This window comes from Bos javanicus, chromosome 11 (genome assembly GCF_032452875.1).
Source record: "Bos javanicus breed banteng chromosome 11, ARS-OSU_banteng_1.0, whole genome shotgun sequence".
NCBI lineage: Eukaryota > Metazoa > Chordata > Mammalia > Artiodactyla > Bovidae > Bos > Bos javanicus.
Genome location: NC_083878.1, coordinates 95,677,955 through 95,698,228, shown reverse-complemented (window position 1 = coordinate 95,698,228; position 20,274 = coordinate 95,677,955). Strand labels below are relative to the sequence as shown.

The window sequence follows — 20,274 nt, the reverse complement described above, 5'->3', positions numbered from 1 at the left end:
ATGGTCCAGAACATATGAGTTTAGAATATATGAAATTGGTCGAAATTGATGAGTAACTTGGAAGTAAACAAGGCAGTTAAATCTTTATCTGGACAGAAATTTTTTTCTTAACATCCTTAGCATTTTCCTCCTCATTTGTTTGTTGAAATTTGCATTCCTTTATACAATGCATGTCCCTGCCATCTTCCTTGCATGACCTACAAATCCTCTTAAAGTGTTAAAATGAAAACAAAACAAAATAAATCTCAGTATTTTCACTGCAGTAGTTTTTTAAGGGGTAAAGCATAACATTAATATTAAAAGTGTTGCAAAATCATGAACTAGTTTTTTGGTAATGAAGTTAATGATTTTATTTGTAAATAATTATTTCCATGTCTTATAACATGGCATTAAATCAAATATTCTGCACCCCCACCTATCACGTTGATATCTCTTGTTTTGCTTTTTTCAAAGTACAGTAGGTACTAACTGAATGGGCCTTTGAGAGAGATTTTTTCTCACATCTCATACTTGCTGTTCCATTTACACAAGAGTTTAACTAACTGATAGCACCAGTGGGAAAAGGCTAATTCCTGAACTGGAATTACAGTGGTTGATAAAATAGTAATGATAATGAATTTTCCCCCTACACTGATATTTGACAGTTCTTTTTTTACATGAAGTTTTTGTCAATGAGAATTTTCAAGTCGTACTCAAAGATTCCCCTACATTTTACAATTAGTGACTCACTTAAAATTAAATTTAAGAAATCATTGAACCTTGGTCTCCCACATTGCAAGCAGTCTTTACTGTCTGAGCCACCAAGGAAGCCCTAAAATTATATTTTAAAAAATCATTAGGACTTCATTCTGCAACTCTTTTATCTAAGTAATTTTATTTGTTGAACTTGAGATTTTAATTTTGCTTGTAATGAAAAGATCATTTTGAACATCCCAGATCTCCATCGCTTTTTTTTTTTTTTTAACCCAGAATAGCCCTGCTCTCAGTGTCTATGCTGAGAGCTTTGTACTTTCCTTCTCTCTAATAAATCCTATTCCTTGCTAAAAAAAAAAAAAAAAAAAAAAACCAGAATAATGGGATACAGTAGATTTTTGTTTTGTTTCTCATTATTATCTGAAGAACTAATGACAATGATCTTTTAAAATGCTGAAACAGGCAACATGCTGAAATATTTAAATTCTGTGTTAAATTGAAGTGTTAAATTTTAAATTAATAAAAAATTTTAAAATTATCTTCCACTTGTATCAGTGAGAGATTCACCCGGTACCTTTGTATTTGAACATCATATTAGTGTTACTTTCCAACTGAAGTCTAGGATTCTTCCCTTCTGTTTTTATAGGTCCTTATGATTTTGGAGGGGTACTTACTAATAGTAACCGAGATATTATAAATGGAGATGCCATCCACAAACGAAATCAGTCCCACAAGGAAATGCATTGGTATGTATTCAGGTGTCTTTCCCTATTATAAAAATGAAAGTTCTATCTTAAGTGAAGTGGGGACTGTTTTCTAGTACTAGAAATGTCCCCTCAGACAACTGTTCATAACACTTATCTGGATTCCAGCAATATTTCAGGCTCTGACTATCTTAGGCATTTAGAATTGTTGGCTTATATTTAAAAAATTTTTATTGCCTATTTGTTATATGTCAGGCATCATTAAGTCACTGGATATCTATTCATTCAAGTTGGAAGAGGCAATAAATATGTACATAAATAATAATTCAGGACATGATCCATGTTAATATCAACATAAACATTTTAACATAAGATTCTGTTATAAACCTTATAAGGTTCTGGTATAATACAGCAAAACTGAAGTTAGCTGTATGATTTCAGGTAAATTTCATCCATGAATGTTTGCTCAACACATTCACTGCTTGGGCTGTTTTTGGCTCTAGGATTTCTCTAGCTGAGAGATAGCAATTTTATTACAGAGGAAACTGGACTTGCTTGAAACTGTGTTTCTAATAACACTTTACATAAAAACATAACTCTTCAAATTAAAGAGTGGCTAAGGAAGGGCAGAGAGGGAAATGTTTCAATTATTATACATGTAATAGTGAAAGATTCCCCAAGCCATGTGTTGGTGCTATAGTTGACCTTACTTGTAAGTGATTTATATTAGAAAAACCTGTATTTGAGATATATTGGGGTTTGATGATACTGCTCATTGACACATCATTTTGTATATTTACATTTACATTAATATTTATACACATACATGCATTGTCCGCTAACCCGGGGAAAGAGCATGCACACCGATATTGTGATCTAAAGAAGTGACCCTCAAATGCATGTTACTGGACTTTGGGTCCAGTAGTTCTTCCGTGGACCAGTGAATCTGTATCTATAACAAGCACCCCAGCTGATTCCAACGCAAATGTTCAGGGGAAATGTAGGCAATAGTAAAGGGGGAGCCGTCACTTACTGTCTGCAAAATTGAGATATAGCTTAAAATAGCGGTCCCAAACCTTTTCAGCACTAGGGACAGGTTTTGTGGAAGACAGTTTTTCCACGGCACAGGGTGGAGGAGATGGATTTTGGATGATTCAAGCATATTACATGCATTGTGCACTTTATTTTTATTGTTATTATAATATCAGCTCCAACTCAGATCATTAGGCATTAGATCCCAGAGTTTGGGGACCCGTGGCTTAAAACATTAAAAATATTTAAATTGGATATGGATTTTGAAAGACTCATTGAAATAGAAATCTGGTTGTGTTAAATGGCAACCCACTCCAGTCCTCTTGCCTAGAAATTCCATGGACCGAGGAGCCTGATAGGCTACAGTCCATAGGGTCGAAAAGAGTAGGACACGACTGAGCCACTTCACTTTCACTTTCACCTGTTCTTAGGAGGAACTTTTAAAAATATTAGATAAGTCCCTAAATGCTGACTTCTGAGATTTTCATGTGTGTTTAATCCATCTTTAAATGTATAGACTTCTCTTTAGCTTGAATATTCTCTTCTAAAAATACTTATTTATTATTCATCTGGCTGTGTCAGGTCTTCTTGCAGCAAGCAGAAGCATTCATTGTGAGACGTAGGCGTCTCTCTGGTTGTGGCTCGTGGGCTCTAGCAGGCAGGCTCAGCAGTTTAGCACAAGGACTTAGTTGACCTGTGGCATGTGGGATCTTAGTTCTTTGACCAGGGGTCAGAGCCACGTCCTCTGCATTGGAAGGCGGATTCTTAACCACTGGACCACCAGGGAAGTCCCTAGCTTGAATATTCTTGAATAATTATTATGTCTTTTTTTTTTTTTTCTTTTTCCCCCAAATAAAACTGCTCACTTGTCTACCCCAATAGATACAGACTTTTTTGGTCTTCTGCTTAATTAACCTTTGTTTTTCTCTCAGTGCTGTGATGAAAAAGAGATGTGAGTAGACCAAACTGAAGAATAAGATTTCTGAGGCTCGGCCGATAGAGTTGTACAGTCATTCACTGTTCCCGTCGTTGTTGTTTCCCCAGCCTCCATCCTGGAGACCTCTACCCCTTCACAAGGAAGCCGCTGTTCATCATTGTCGATTCATCCAACAGTGTTGCTTACAAGGTAAGTTCCGTGCACTCCATCGCACGTTAGACACTACGGCACCACCCCGAGGTAACCAGCCTGAACATGTGCCTTTTTATTTTGCTTTATTTTATTTAATTTTACACAATTTGTATTTAGTCTTTCTTTTCTTTTGAGGTTGTGCATGCTAGTCAGGATCTGGTGCTATGACTAGAAACAAGAAGAAAACGCATGAATGGACACTCAGTGGAAACTAATAAATCCTCCTGCAGGAAAAAAATATGCAAGATTTCCAAGATCTCTGGTGGGAGGTTTATTTTTGTTATATAATGCAGAATAATTTTCTTTTTTAGAGGTGGAAGTATATGGGCAAATTTTCTTTTCCAGTTTTCATACTTTTTCCCCTCTACACACTGAGCTACTATAGTTTAAGTGAAATTTCTATCCCATGTTATGTAGTTAGAGTCACTGAATATCTACACAGATTGTTTTAGATGCACTTAATTTATTTATTTATTTTTTAATTTGTGACAGTAAGTGAACAATGATGACCCTGGATGCTGAAATAAGTAGCAGGGACCGAATGTGAAAATTCCTTGTTTTGTATTTTGCTGTTGAAACAGGTTTTCAGTGGTTGTGTAAAGAATGGCAGCAGCAAGACCCTTTAAAGTTGGATGTTATAATTCAAACTATATATTTTACAGGAAAATGAAAACAAGAGCTTTTGGAGTCCTTTGTATGTAGTTAGAATATTTCATTAGTGGTCAGTATGCTCAGAAATACGCTAGAAACACTGATATGCCAATTAAAGTTATTTCTTTTGTGGGTATTCATATAAATAAATGGAGAAGCAAACATTAATAGGTTTATATCATAGGAGCAGTAGAAATGTCTGCTAGCCAAGAAAGCCGACCCGATGCTTATGTTTTCCATCGAATTTTCATGCTTAGTTTCACTTTTTAAAGTCTGAATTCCAGGAGCATCCAATCCTCCCTAAATTGTTCAGTATGTTTCCTGCTACCCATTCCATCCAGTTTAACATTACAGCTTTTGATTTTTAGGAAAATTAGCTATGTACTTTCTGAAATCCTGTGTGTGCTGTTGTCATTTTTTATCTTTTTGAGAGAGTGGTAAGTTGCTGAAGGAAAAGGTTTATTCACTACCCCAATTAAACATACAAGCCAGAGGAGTCCAAGCATTTTGTGTCTTCAAAATGTGTTCAAAAAAGTGTTCTGTCTCTTTGTCAATGAAACGGAGTCATTTGCTTCAGTTTAATAATGTAACAGAGTATGTTGATGCACCAGATCAAGTGAATTGCTTACTATGATCTAATGTGCATTTAAAGTATTTTAGCAGTCTGTTAATTTCTACTTAATTTAATTGGACATTATTTGATACCATCTTTTATAATATCAAGAATATCATTCATGTTATGTACCTGTTCTTTCCAGTGTAGTTTGGATGTAGAATGAGTATTGGATGTTGATTGTTAAAAAAACACCACTGTGCATAATTGGAATTATATATCATGATTTGATTCTAGATTTCTATATCCTTAGCCCCAGGATAACAGTGGAATAATGGAAAGATTTTTGTGTTTGTTTGGTGTTGATGGCACATGCACTATTACTTCTCTAAAAAATTAAATTATCGAGAACAAACTGATCATTAGAAATGAAATGGGGAGCCCATATACAGTGGGCAAATCAGAGTCTTAACCAATGGACTGCCAGGAAAGTCCTGTACAATGGTTTTAACAGCTAAGCCACACAGTAAAGTTTTTCTTTCCTGTGCAACTTTCTACTTTGCCTGGAGCAAATAATATTATCTTTGCTCCTTATTGGTTTTTTTTCCCCTGAACTTATCACAGATTCAACCCCAAGCTCCTCACCAGTCGTCTTATCTTTCCAGCTGTTCAGATGAATCATTTTATCTCTGTAACAAATTATCTCCCAGAGCCTCTGGACCGGTACCCTCTACACATACTACATAGCTCTCATCCCAGAATCTCTTTTTATTATTATTCTGGGAATTCTTTCTCTCTCTTTTATATTGGATCCCCTGTTTCCTGAATCCCCTATCTTCCTCTTGGACACTCTATTACTGTCTCATTTGGTTTGTTTTTTCATTTTGGTGCAGCATCTCTAGCAAAATCGAGCCTTCTGAGAAAGGATGAATATGAGATAAAACAATCGAAGTCTCACACTTCTGCAAATGTCTTTGATTTACCCTCACACCTGAACGATGGTTTTGGTGTCAGAAGTTATTTCCCTTCAGAATTTGGGAAGCATTGTTGCATTGCTTTCTATCTTCAATATTTCTAGTATTTCTCTCTCTCTCTTTTTTTTTTCCCTAGTATTTCTTAAGAAGTACAAAGCATTCTAATTCTGGATCTTTCATCTAACCTTTGTTCAGTCCCTGGAAACATATAGGCTCTTCTCTTTGTCACTAGGGTTTTCAACTTAACAGAGTGCCCTGGTCTGGCTTTACTTTTAACTATGGTACTTGGCATGTACTTCGTGAGTCCTTTCAGTCTGGAAATTCTGCTCATTTTCTTGAGTTTTTTCAGTGATTTCCTCCCCTCTGTTTTCTTCTTTTGAGAATTTCTGTCATTCAAGTATTGGACCTTCTGGTCTAGTCCTCAGATTTTTTTGCCTTTTATTTTCCAACTTCCAGTCTTTTGCTCTTTAGGAAATTCCTTCGCCTTTATCTTCTAAACCTTTTATTGAGCTTTTCATTTGTTTTCTGGATGTTTCTTTCATGAAGACATGGACGGGTGTGTGTAAAACATATATACGTGCACATATATAATTGGTTTTTATCCTGATTGAAATACACTGTCTTTCCTTTGAGAATGTCAAGGATCATTTTTAAAGTTCTCTCTGCATGGTATCTCTCTCCTCCATTATGATTTGCTTCTAGTGCTTTTCCTTCATATTTCATTTTAGAGACTCATAATTTTTGCTTTTCCGATCAGATTTAAGAATGGAAGCTAGCAAAATGGTTGGAATCTCTGAGGTTGTAAGGCAGGGTCGTCACAGTGAGCTGCTCAGTGTGACAATCTAGCTCAGGAGCCATGGACCAGTACCTCCTGTCAGATCATCAGCAGCATTAAAATTAGAAATAAATTTCACAATAAATGTAATGCTCTTGAATTATCCCGAAAGTATCTCTGCACCCCTGATCTTCCACGAAATCAGTCCCTGGTGCCAAAAAGGTTGGAGACCGCTGGTCTAGCTGGGCCTTTTCATTGAATCATTTCGGGTGTCAGTATCTTGAGGTCTTTCTTCCTCGTCTGGTCATACTCACTGGAGCAGACTCAACTGTTCTGCCCAGAATGTAAAGATCTATTAGCATTATGCTCTGTTCTCCTTGAAGTCTATGTGAGTTTATATTAATATCTGCTTATATATGTATCTCAGAGAAGGCAATGGCACCCCACTCCAGTACTCTTGCCTGGAAAATCCCATGGACCGAGGAGCCTGGTTGGCTGCAGTCCATGGGGTCGCTAAGAGTCAGACACAACTGAGCAACTTCACTTTCACTTTTCACTTTCATGCATTGGAGAAGGAAATGGCAACCCACTTCAGTGTTCTTGCCTGGAGAATCCCAGGGACGGGGGAGCCTGGTGGGCTGCCGTCTATGGGGTTGCACAGAGTCGGACATGACTAAAGCGACTTAGCAGCAGCAGCAGCAGCAGCATACATGTATCTTTATATACCCAGTGCCTCATACTTTAAAAATTCTTAATAAATGTATGTTGAATGATTATTTGAAGATAGGCACCATTATCCTTATTTTATAGTTGAGGAAACTGCCCATGGAGCTTAAATATCTCGCCTGATTGATTCCAGCAGTCTTTCTCATTTCAGTGCTCAGGCTGTTTCTACATTTGGAAAGAGAGGTGCTTTTCATGCTAGTCTGAGTCTCGTTTCAGAGGAGATGGATTGAAATGCTAAGATCTCTTAACAGAACAAGTGTGTCCCACATGTTGACTCTCAAATTTCCATCAGGGTCTAGGCCTCATCTATAGTGATGTAGTACTAGTGGGGTTAAAAAAAACAACTATCATTTTGTCCAACATTTCTTTCAGTTCTGCTTTTTTTTTCCTCCCTTTGGAAGAAGAAAATCCTTTGAGTATTTAATTATTTATGACAGAGCTGGATGCCTGCCAGTGAACATGACTTATACATTTGTCAAAACAGTCATATTTATCTCAGCAGTTTTTGTCCTAAAGTGTTTGGCTGATGGCTGTACGTTGCTGTGGTCTATGAAGGCGTACACACAAAATTACGTAAGGGTTCTTCTGATAGTCAGCCTCACTCACTCCATTTCCTCCTTGCTACTTTGAAAGACCATCTCCTCATTTGTGTTGTGTGGTTACCTGGGTTTTGTTTCTTTTATATTTAACCTATTTGGAGTTGCTGGACTTCTTAAATTTGTAGGTTAGAGTTTTTCATTACTGCTGGAAAATTCTTAGCCATTATCTCTTCAGACCTTGGCCATACTCTGGCTTCTCTCATCTCTTTCTGGACCTCTGATTTTACATACATCATTCTCACTGTGTCATCCACGTCTCTTGACCTCTCTTCTATATTTTCCATCTTTTCATTTCTCTGGCTGAAACTTGGATGATTTCTTTCAATTTAGCTTTCAGTTCACAAATTCCTTTTTTTTCAGCTGTGACTAACTTGGATATTAAACTCATTTATTGAGTTCTTTGTTAGTTGTGGTATTTTTCATTTCAGAAAGTTTTGTTTGGTTCTTTTTTCAAGTGATTTATTGCCCTTTTTATAGTTCCCTATTTTCTGTTTTCAAGTTTCTTCTTTATTTCTTTAAACTTAATAGGCCTATTTATCATATTATTCATTATCCATCTGGTAATTCTTACACCTGAAATGTGCTTTTGCTGCCCAAAGATGCCCATTGCTGTTTCTGTATCCCGGTATGCTTGATTATCTTTGATTCGATTATAGTTGTATCCTTAAAATTCTCTGCAATAAATTCACTGAACCCTAGAATGATGATATTTTCATCTAGAGAGGATCTGCATGTGCTTCTGCTACAGAGGCACAGCTTGGGGACCATGTGTTTGGGATTACCTAGGTGGTATAAATTTGGGCTGCAAACATGCAAGAGGGCTGGCTTATAGTTAAAACCCTTAGGGCTGTTTGATTCCTTTGCTGGCTCTTTCTCTATTCTGCTCAGCACCAGGAAAATTTTCCTTGTGATCTGTTGAGGCTTGGTCATGGCGGGTAGGGAAAGTGTGAAATTTGGTTTTTGTTCACCCTAACAGTGAATTCCATGGACTGTATAGTCCATGGGGTCAAAAAGAGTCAGGCACGACTGAGCGACTTTCACATACATACCTACAGTAAAAGTATAGCCCTTTGGGATTCCGGTTTAGCAGGGCTGGTTTTCTATTAGACTCTCATTTTAGACAGACCTTGAGCTCTGACTTCTGTCCCCTTCTCTGTAAGGCCTTTAAAGTCTAAATTCAAGTGGCTCAATTGCCTCAGGGCAGGGGAGGCCTTGTTGTTCTTTAGTTGCTAAGTTGTGTCTGACTCTCTGCGACCCTATGGACTGCAGCGCACCAGGCGTCCCTGTTGTTCACCGTCTCCTGGAATTTGCTCAAACTCATGTCCATTGAGTCAGTGATGTTACCTAACCATTTCATCCTCTGCTGTCCCCATCTCTTGCCTTCAGTCTTTCCCAGCATCAGGAACTTTCCCAAAGAGTTGGCTGTTCACATCAGGTGGCCCAAGCATTGGAGCTTCAGTTTCAGCATCAATCCTAAAGGCCTGGTGTCAAGCTTATTTTCTTAGTCTCCTCTACTGGTTTTTCCTCATCTCCCTGACCTATCACTGGAGTATTCCTGGGCTCCATCCTTGTTCTTCTTCTTTCCTAGCTACAGCTGACTCCCTAGATGCCCTTAATAGTTTCATGACTTTAATTACTATCTCTGTGCTGACAATTTCCACATTTATATCACCAGCCCAAATCTTTCTCAGTTAACCCCAGACTTGAATATGATCTACGTACTCCACATCTCTCATTGGTGACTCTAATAGAGATTGCAAAGCTAACATGCCCAGGACAGTTTCTAGACCTCTTCTGTGTCCAACTTCCCCATATCAGTTAATGACTATTGTCCTTTTATAGTTGCCCTAGCTCAAATCTTTAGTTTCATTATGAACTTTTCCTTCCCTCACACCTACATCCATTTCAGAATATTTTCTTGGTTATAACTAATATGCCCAGAATCTTACTACCTTCACTGCCACCATCGTCTCTCCCCTGAATTAATGCAGTAGCCTCATAACTAGGCTTCCTCCTCCTGCCCTTGCTCCCCTACAGGGTGTGCCTGTAAATCAGATTATGTCACTTATCTGCTCTGAAGGCTCCTCATCTCACTAAGGGTATAGGCTTCATGCTTTCTGCTCTCATGCTTCTCCCCCACCCCCCAAATGCATCTCTATCTTCTCTTGTGGTCTCCTTATCACAGTTCTCTTTAGCCACACAGACCTTGCTCTTCCTCAGACATACCTGGCAGTCTTCTGCTTAGAATCTTTGTGTTCTGTTCCTTCAACCGTGAATCCTCTTCCAAAGAACACTTTTTGTTTTCCAGATGTTTAATCAACTGAAGCCTCTTAATAGAGCTTTCTGTAATTTTGTTGTTGTTCAGTTGCTCAGTTGTGTCCAGCTCTTTGTAACCCCATGAACTACAGCACGCCAGGCTTCCCTGTCCTTCACCATCTTCTGGAGTTGCTCAAACTGATGTCCATTGAGTCAATGATGCCATCCAACCATTTCGTCCTTTCTTGTCCCCTTCTCCTCCTGCCTTCAATTTTTCCCAGCACCAGGGTCTTTTCTAATGAGTCAGTTCTTTGCATCAGGTGGCCAAAGTATCGAGCTTCAGTTTCAGCATCAGTCCTTCCAGTGAATATTCAGGGTTGATTTCCTTTAGGATTGACTGATTTGATCTCCTTGCAGTCCAAAGGACACTCAAGAGTCTTCTCCAACACCACAGTTCGAAAGCATTAATTCTTTGGTGCTCATCCTTCTATATGGTCCAACTCTCACATCTGTACGTGACTACTGGAAAAACCATAGTTTTGACTATATAGACTTTTGTCAGCAAAATGATGTCTCTGCTTTTTAATACATTGTCTAGTTCATCATAGCTTTTCTTCCAAGGAGCAAGGGTCTTTTAATTTCATGGCTGCAGTCACCATCTGCAGTGAATTTGGAGCCCAAGAAAATAAAGTCTGCCACTGTTTCCCCATCTGTTTGCCATGAAGTGATGGGACCGGATGCCATGATCTTTGTTTTTTGAAGGTTGATTTTTAAACCAGCCTTTTCACTCTTCTCTTTCACCTTCATCAAGAGACTCTTTAGTTCCCTCTTTGCTTTCTGCTTTAGGGTGGTGTTATCTGCGTATTTGAGGTTATTGATATTTCTCCTAGCAATCTTGATTCCAGCTTGAGCTTCACCCAGCCTGGCATTTCGCATGATGTACTCTGCATGTAAGTTAAATAAGCAGGATGACAGTATACAGCCTTGATGTACTCCTTTCCCAATTTTGAACGAGTCAGTTGTTCCATGTCCAGTTTTAACTTTTGCTTCTCAGGAGATAAATAAGGTGATCTTGTATTCCTGTCTCTTTAGAATTTTCACCAGTTTGTCAACACAGTTAAAGGCTTTAGTGTAGTCAATGAAACAGAAGTATATGTTTTTCTGGAATTCCCTTGCTTTTTCTGTCATCCAGTGGATGTTGGCAATTTGATTTCTGGCTCCTCTGCCTTTTCTAAATCTGAAAGTTCTTGGTTCATGAACTGTTGACGTCTCACTTGGAGAAATTTGAGCATGACCTTGCTAGCCTGTGAAATGAATCTATTGTGTGGTAGTGTGAACATTCTTTGGCATGGCCCTTCTTTGGGATTGGAATGAAAACTGACCTTTTTCAGTCTTGTGGCCACTACTAAGTTTTCCATACTTGCTGGCATATTGAGTGCAACACTTTAACAACGTCATCTTTTAGTATTTGAAATAGTTCAGTGGGAATTCTGTCATCTCCACTAGCTTTGTTCATAATGATGCTTACTAAGGCCCACTTGACTTCACAATAAGGAATTAATGATATGAGCTACAGTCAGCTCCCAGTCTTGTTTTTGCTGACTGTATAGAGCCTCTCAATCTTTGGCTGCAAAGAATATAATCAATCTGACTTCAGTGTTGACCATCTGGTGATGTCCATGTGTAGAGTTGTCTCTTGTGTTGTTGGAAGAGGATGTTTGTTATGACCAGTGCGTTCTCTTGGCAAAACTGTTAGCCTTTGCCTTGCTTCATTTTGTATTCCAAGGCCAAGCTTGCCTGTTACTCCAGGTATCTCTTGACTTCCTACTTTTGGCATTCCAGTCCCCTATGATGAAAAGGACATCTAATACATTTAATCCTTGCAACCCAATGTGTTATTTCTGTTAACCCTGTTTTACAGATAAAACCAAGGCACAAGATGGCTGATTTGGAATTGAAATGCAGTCTGATTATGAATCTTTGCTTTACTGCCAGCTGTACTCTGCTGTCTTTGCATATGTAGCACTTGTCAACCTCTGTAATATTATATAACTTTATTTTGTTCATTGCAGGTTGCTACCTGCCACCTCCACCCCCATCTAAATGTCAGCTCCAGAAAGACGGGATTTTTTTTTTAATCTGTTTTTTGTTTGTTTTGGTTTGTTTTTTCTTGCTGCAGTACCCCTAGCACCTACAACAGTATCTAGTTTGTAGGTTCAATGAGTATCTTTTGAAGAAAAGAGATCTTTGAAAAGGTACTATGTAGTATTTTAAAGTTGTAAAGTTGAGTTGACCAATAAGCTCTTTTAAACTTTTATAATCTATACAATTCTAGAGCAGTGTAAAATGTCAGAAATACCCAATTCATTCTATAACAGGCCAGAAGACATTTATATGACCTTGAGCAACTGAACAGCAGCAAATACACCTACTAATAGCATAATCTGCCAGAAGAGTTTATCTGAAAAATGCAAGGAGATTGCATATATGAAAATCAGTCAGTACTGTATTCCCTGTTACCTTTTACCCATTTTTCTATTGAACAGTGGTCTTTTTCTTATGGATTTGGAAAAGCTCTTTCTATATTAAGGAGATTAATCCTTTGTAAAGTGAGTTGCATATGTTTTCCCCAGTTCAGCTTCTTGCTTTTGCTTTAGTTTATGCTGTATTTTACAATTCACAAGCCTTTGGTTTTTGTAATGGGTTTGTCAATCTTAATTACAACCGTCAGGAAGATCTTCTACATTAGAGAAGTTACCCTTATTTTCTTATATTTTCTTTCAGCACTGTTGCTATTTAATTTTTTACATTTAAATTGATTATATTAGAAATTCATCCTAGATTTTGGTATGAAGTATGGAGTTTTCTAGATAGATGTCAGTTTTTCCTGCCAGTCCCAACCATCATCCATATCATATATCCTTAAGCCTCATCTATTTCGGGGTCTAATTCTGAACTCTTCATTTTCTTCCATTGGTTTTTCTGCCTCCTTTTATGCCAAGGCACATATTTTTAATTACTGAGGCTTTAAAGTATGTTTTAATAACTGATAAGTCTAGTTTCCCCTCTTTACTCTATTTAGCTTTATTTTTATTTATTTTTTGACCACACCACATTGAATGTGGGATCTTAGTTCCTCAGCCAGGGATTGATCTTGTGTCTCCAGCAATGGAAGCACATTATTCAGGAATTCTTAACCACTGGACCGGAAAGCAAGTCCCCCTGCTCTTCTTTTTCAGAATTTCCTGGCTAATGTGTCTTATCCAAATGCACTTTATAATTTCTTGGAATTGCAGGGGGAAAAAAATCTGTGGCCATTTTTGTTAAGGTTGATTTAAATTTTAATAAATTAGTATAATGACATCTTTAGAATGGGTTTCCCTCTAAGAACATAGTATGTCTTTCTGTTTGTTCAAGTCTTCATGTTTATCATTCAAAAGTATTTTTTAGTTGTTTTGGTGTTTTTTCACTTAAGTTTACTCCTAGGAGTTTTCTCTCTCTTGTTGTTTTACCATACAGTTTATGATTCTACTTCTCATGTAGCTCTGCCGTTATGGAAAGGACAGTATTAATCATGCAGCAGTAGTGAGTGTCAGTTTAATTCTCACCGTAAATTAACACATTGACCTTCTGGTTTTATGCATCATTCTGTACAATCTATTATCATGATTCACAGCAAGAGATGAATCCAGCCTTCACATACCTGTAAGTCAGGTTTTATAGCCTGTGAGGCTGAGAGCCAGATCCTAGATCTTGGCAAATCTACCCTTGTAAATCCTAGGTGTGCTGCTCAATGGAGTGGCCTGTTAAACAGCCAGGTGACCTCTCCCTGTAACACTGCAACCATGTGTGTGCCTTTACTTTAAAAATCAATAGTTCATTTAATAAATGTCACCATTTTAAGAAAGCCTATTACGCATGTTAGTTATACTTGAACGACAGCCTCTTCAGCCGTTACTGATGTTTCTGCATCTACTTAAGAGTAAAAGAACCTGATCTATACACTAGTGATATGCTTTGGAAAATTACTGAGTAACTGTCATTGGTCAAATCTTTAATGAAAGTTTTAAACTGTTGTATATTACAGAATTTCACAAACTTATTTGGACAGCCACTAGTCTGCTTGCTTTCTCCTACAGCCTACCCAAAAGCTTTACAAGGTATGTTCTTTCATTCCCTATTATATCCATAGGTCGCAAATCACCTTATGTCTTCATCTTGAATAATGCTGATCTGATCTTCGTCTCCCCCATCTATAGTGGTCAGTTGTAGGTTTATAGTGTTGAATGTGGCAAGTATCAGTCTGAAATAAACCCAGAAGTCTTGCCAACAATCAGACTTCCTGAATGGGCTACAGTCAGGCCTTGAGATAGGTCTAAAAGAAATGATAAAACATCCTTGAGAAGAGAGTGGTTTTGGTTCCCTTGCTGTTGGGGAACTTCATGTTGATATATGGCAAAACCAATATAATATTGTAAAGTTAAAAAATAAAATAAAAAAAAAAAAAAAAAGATTGTTAATTAAAGCCAGAAAAAAAAAATTTTTTTTGAGGGTGTGCTTGTCTTCATCCACATAGTACGATTTCTTCTATGTCTGGCTGTATATTTTAAGTATCTTTTAAGACCATGAGAAATCTGGTCTAGGACACTTCTTAATCCATGCCCAAGGATTAGGATAACCTAGCTGGCACAACTTAAAGGGTTTCTTTTATTCACATTTTTACATCACTGTATTTTTAACATTAAAAAAACCTCTTCTCAATGTGCCAGAGAGACAGGTCAGTGTTTTGCCGTTTCTCAAGTGGCTGAGAAATGAAAATTTTTTTGTCTTAAATAATTTGTCCTCAGTAAGCAACACATAAAATCTGATTCTAACGCCTAGTCACTAAGCTAGGTAAAATACTAAACAAACCTTACTCCTGTTTTAGCAGTACTTGTCACTGTTTCACTATCTTCCTAACCGTGAACAGTGCTGGTGTCTCTCTGTGGGGGATGGCATTTTACTGCTACTTCCCAGCCAGAAGTCCTGTCTGCTGATATAGTTTGACACAGGAGGTGATGGTCAGCATTTGAATGCCTGAGAGAAGCTGGAGACTTTTCACCGTTGTTTTAAGGTAAGTTCTGCTATTTAACAGGGAAAAACGTGTAGACATACTAAGTTCATGTATCTAGAAGACAAATCACTAAGGAATAGAACTTACCTTCAAACAACGGTAAAACTCTCCCGCTTTGAGGACTTGGTTAACCTGTTTCTTACCATTTCTGAAGAAATGTAACCCCTTCCAATGGCGAGTACTTTTTGCTATCACTTTTTTCCTATCATGAAACAGCTTTATTTTAAATTGCATGAACAAATGGGTTAATACCGATTATTTAATCAGAAAGGTTTTATTGTGAAGAGGGTAAAAACACAGACTCTAAAGGCAAATTGATCATATTTGAATCCCAACTCTGCCCCCTACGAGCTGTGTGACCTTGGGAAGTTCCTCAGGCATTCTGTGCCTCAGTTTCTTTGCTAATAAATGGAGATAATAATAGTACCTACCTCCTTAAAGAATTCTGAGTACACAGTAAGTATTCAATATGTGTTAACTAGTGTCATTATTGTAATATGCTTAATTTAAATATATGTCCTTAACGTGTCTTAGTCTAGAATCCTATCTGGTGTGCTATGAAAGTAGATGAAATGATGTCCCAAGTGAAGTTGAAGGATGCGTAAAATTAGACAGGTAGATAGGAGTGAAATATGGTTGAATAAGAGTGTTTTAGCAAAGAAATCGGAGAAGGCAATGGCACCCCACTCCAGTACTCTTGCCTGGAAAATCCCATGGACGGAGGAGCCTGGTAGGCTGCAGTCCATGGGATCTTTAAGAGTCAGACATGACTGAGCAACTTCACTTTCACTTTTCACTCTCATGCATAGGAGAAGGAAATGGCAACCCACTCCAGTGTTCTTGCCTGGAGGATCCCTGGGACAGTGGAGCCTGGTGGGCTACTGTCTATGGGGTCTCACAGAGTCGGACACGACTGAAGTGACTTAGCAGCAGCAGCAGGAGCAAGTGACCAAAAGGTGGCCTTCAAGGCTTGTTAGCTGGCTTCAATGGCTTGTTAGCTGGCTTCAGAAGATAATCGTTCCAGAGAACCAAGAGGACTTGGTGATAGACAGGATGACGGAATCAAGGAGAGGAGGGAAACATGGACTTCCAGGTTTCTGGCTTAGGTGCTGGTAGCAATGATAATCCTGGATAAGATTTATAAGAGAACAAATAGGGGGAAAGAATCTGCTTCTGAGTGTCAAGTTTAATGTGTTGAGTTTGAGGTTACCTTTGAGAGTTAGTTTAAATGTCACAGTCGGGAGCTACTGTGTCCAGTAGAAATATAGGAATCACATGTATGATTTTAAGTTTTCTAGTAGCTACTAGAAATACCTTTTTTTAAAGTCTTTAGAGACAAACAGGTGAAATTAAGGTTAGTGGTACATCTTTTTGTACTGAGGCTTTGAAATCCCATGTATATTTTACACTTCACAGTGAGTGTCAGTTTGGACACTCTTTGAAGTGCCTGGTGGCTGCTGTGGAATAGTGCCATTCTGGACCTAAGGAGCTCAGTTAGGCTGCAGCTAGAGAACTCTGAATTAGTAGGCACATAAGTGATAACCAAAATCATGTGCATAGGGGACATCAGCAACGTGTAGAGAGAAAATACTGATGTTTATGGGATAGGTAAAGAAAGAGCAGCTAACAAAGGAGAATGAAGGAGACTGGCAGCTCTAGTGCTCCTCAGGAGGTTCCATCAGGAACTGCCCATGATCCAGCACTTGCCATATTTGCATGGAAGTTGTTAGCTGGAGGGGAAAAAGCAAAGGAATATGTTTGTTTTCTATTTCTCTTTTAAGTTGATGAGGTTCTATCTTAAATTTGTTTAGCAGAAAGCAACATACTTGGGCTTTGCTTTTGTAGTTCTAAGCCAAATCTACCTGGCTGAATTATAATTTAATGATATACATATATATATTATGAATGTTATATATAACATTATAATGTTAACATTATTATAATTAACATTAATTTTATACATATATATTAAAATGTTCCTCAAATGCCTCTCTTTTGTGAAACTGTTTTCTATATATTTAACATGTTTGTTATTACAGATCAATCTCAACGAGGTAGCCTGTTCACTCTGTTTTTGAACAATCCTCTAATGGCCTTCCTATTTGTCTCTGGACTGTCAAGCATGCGTAGAGGCCTATGGGAAAAGTGTCAAGAATATCTTCGAAAAATCAACCGTGACATTGCCCAGCTACTGACCCATTCACGTTCAATAGGTACCCTACTACTACAACTGCACACTTAACAAAATGTACTATCCTGGTTTAAAATTGTTTAAATTGTTTGATGTAATGGTATTTGTTGAAGGTAGGAAAGTTGAGAAGGTTTTCCTGAACATTTCTTCCCTTTTGAAGTGTATTTTCCACTTAAGTATCCTTTTACTATCACTTTTCTCCTTTTTGCAGATCAGGCATTTCTCCAGTTTTTTGGAGATGAATTTCTTCGCTTGCTTCTCACGAGATTTATCTTTTGTTCAGCCACCATGAGGATGCACAAGATTTTTCGGGTAGGCAAACAATATCATTAAAGATCAATCTTGCCATTTTAGGTATTTAAGAATCATGTTTTACCTGTATTAAGTAAACTTTGAATAGATCCAAAATAATATTCATACATTAATATGTAAGGTATGAAGATGAACAGTATCAGGCACATCTGAGTATCTACCATTCAGTTTAAGAAGCGGGAAGTTTTCATTACTTTTGAGGCCCCTCAAGGGGCCTTCCTGATCTTATCTCCCTCTCAAATGAAGCTAAAACCCTGAATTTTGTAATTGTCATTATAGTTTTGTCACATGTCACTCATTATCTTCTGATAATGGCCCTTTGGGTTGTGTCTGGTTTGCTATTGTTAAAAATGACACCACTGTGAAATCTTCCGTCGGTTACCTGGCACACATACAGATTTTCTCTGGGGAATGTACCTAGTAGTGGATTACAGGGTCAGACACTGCAGGTGTATTCAGCCTTACTAGTTAAAGGCCTGGCTGCACCAGTCCACGGTTGCACTAGCCATGTGTAAGAGTTGTTGTTTCCAGTAGTCATGTATGGATGTGAGAGTTGAGCCATACAGAAGGCTGAACACTGAAGAATCAATGCTTTCGAACTGTGGTGCTGGAGAAGACTTTGAGAGTCCCTTGAACTGCATGGAGATCCTACCAGTCAATCCTAAAGGAAATCAACCCTGAATATTCATTCAAAAGACTAATGCTGAAGCTTAAGCTCCAAATCTGGCCACCTGATACAAAGAGCCAACTCATTGGAAAAGACCTTGATGCTGGGAAAGATTGAAGGCAAAAGGAGAAGGGGATGACAGAGGAAGAGATGGTTAAATGGCATCACCAACTCAATGGACATGAGTTTGAGCAAGCTCCAGGAGATGGTGAAGGACAGGGAAGCCTGGTATTCTGCAGTCCATGGGGTTGCAAAGAATCAGACACGACTGAGCGACTAGATAACAATCCTTGCCAACACCTGTTGCTGTTATTCCTTATGTTTCATGTGAATCTGGTGGCTGTTAAGTAGTAGGTCCTTGTGGTTCCAGGTGTCATTTCTGGGATGACTGTTGAAGTCGAACAACTTTTCATATGTGTTCTTTATGAAGAGTGTGTTCAAGATTTTGGTCTGTTTTGCTCTAAGTAGTTTGGTTTCTGTGTAGTCGTGTAACTATTAACTTGTAACATTTATCAATCTCTTTTTTCAGTCATCAGTTCATCTCAGTTTTTGATGCATTTTGAAGTAAACTGTGGACTTTACCCCTCAACACTTCATCATGCAAATAAATAACTGGATTTTATAGTTATGTATTTATTTTTTTACTTCTTTTTTTAATGTAAACTTTACATATAATGAAATACACAGAACTAATGTGTACCATTAGGTGAGTTTTAACAAATATATATATCTTGGGACTTCAATAAAAATAAATAAATTTTTTAAATACATACACCTTTGTAACTCAAACTTCAGTCAAGTTTTACAACAGCATCATTCCAGAAAACTTTCTCCATATCCCTTTCTAGTTAGCCTGCTACCGGTTATCCCAGAGGCAGTGCTGTTTTTATTATTTTTATTTCAGATTAGTGTCAGCTATTTACACAATGTACTTGAATTAAACTGTGTAATACTTCTTTGATGAAGTGTATTCTTAAGATTTATCTGTGTTGTTTCATGCAGAAGTAACTCATTCTTTTGAGTAGTTCCGTTTTCTGAATGTGTCACAGTTTATTTAAGCCCTCTCTTTTTGATGAATACTTGGGCAGATTTAAACTTTTGACTTTTATAGATAAAGTGGCCATGAACGTTCCCATAGAAATCTTTTTTCCAAAGACTTCTGTTTTGAATTTTCTTGGCCGTAGGATATGTATGTCTTTAGTTTTATAAGAAACTGCCAGATCTTTTCCTCAAACTAGCTGTACCGTTTTCTTTTCCCAGCAACTGCATATAAAAGTTGCTTTGCACCCTTGCCAACACATGATGTTGTCAGTCTTAAATTTTTTTTTTTAGTCTTAAATTTTTAAAAAATTTATTTATTTTTAACTGAAGGATAATTGCTCTACAGTATTGTGTTGGTTTTTACCAAATATCAACATGAATCAGCAATAGGTTTACTCATGTCCCCTCCCACTTGAACATCCCTCCCAATCCCACTCCTCTAGGTTGTTACCCAGCCGGGTTTGAGAACCCTGAGTCATATAGCAAATTCCCATTGACTATCTATTTTACATATGGTAATGTATGTTTCCGTGTTACTCTCTATACATCCCCACCCTCTCCTTCCTGCCCCACCCAGAATTGTCCATAAATCTGTTCTCTATGTCTGTGTCTCCTTTCAGTTCAGTTCAGTCGCTCAGTTGTGTCCAACTCTTTGCGACCCCATGAACCGCAGCATGCCAGGCCTCCCTGTCTATCACCAATTCCTGGAGTCCACCCAAACTCATGTCCATTGAGTTGGTGATGCCATACAACCATTTCATCCTCTGTCATCTCCTTCTCCTCCTGCCCTCAATCTTTCCCAGCATCAGGGTGTTTTCAAATGAGTCGGCTCTTCGCATCAGGTGGCCAAAGTATTGG

At 38.0% G+C, this 20,274-nt stretch overlaps 1 protein-coding gene across 4 annotated transcripts in view; it reads left to right on the top strand.

Annotated features, from left to right (window-relative positions):
• The window catches only part of SCAI (suppressor of cancer cell invasion), a 124,936-nt gene that overhangs the window by 85,198 nt on the left and 19,464 nt on the right, over positions 1 to 20,274 (top strand). For 3 of the 4 annotated variants that reach the window (XR_009739218.1, XM_061431289.1, XM_061431291.1), the window contains exons 13-17: positions 1,340 to 1,439; positions 3,474 to 3,555; positions 14,180 to 14,252; positions 17,245 to 17,418; positions 17,608 to 17,708. Coding sequence is in view for 2 of the 4 variants with exons in the window: in XM_061431289.1 (XP_061287273.1) it covers positions 1,340 to 1,439; positions 3,474 to 3,555; positions 14,180 to 14,252; positions 17,245 to 17,418; positions 17,608 to 17,708 (530 nt within the window). In the remaining 2 variants the exon portion in view is untranslated. Of the gene's footprint in view, positions 1 to 1,339; positions 1,440 to 3,473; positions 3,556 to 14,179; positions 14,253 to 15,061; positions 15,206 to 17,244; positions 17,419 to 17,607; positions 17,709 to 20,274 lie in introns of those variants that run through there. The other variant, XR_009739219.1, reaches the window with a different exon arrangement.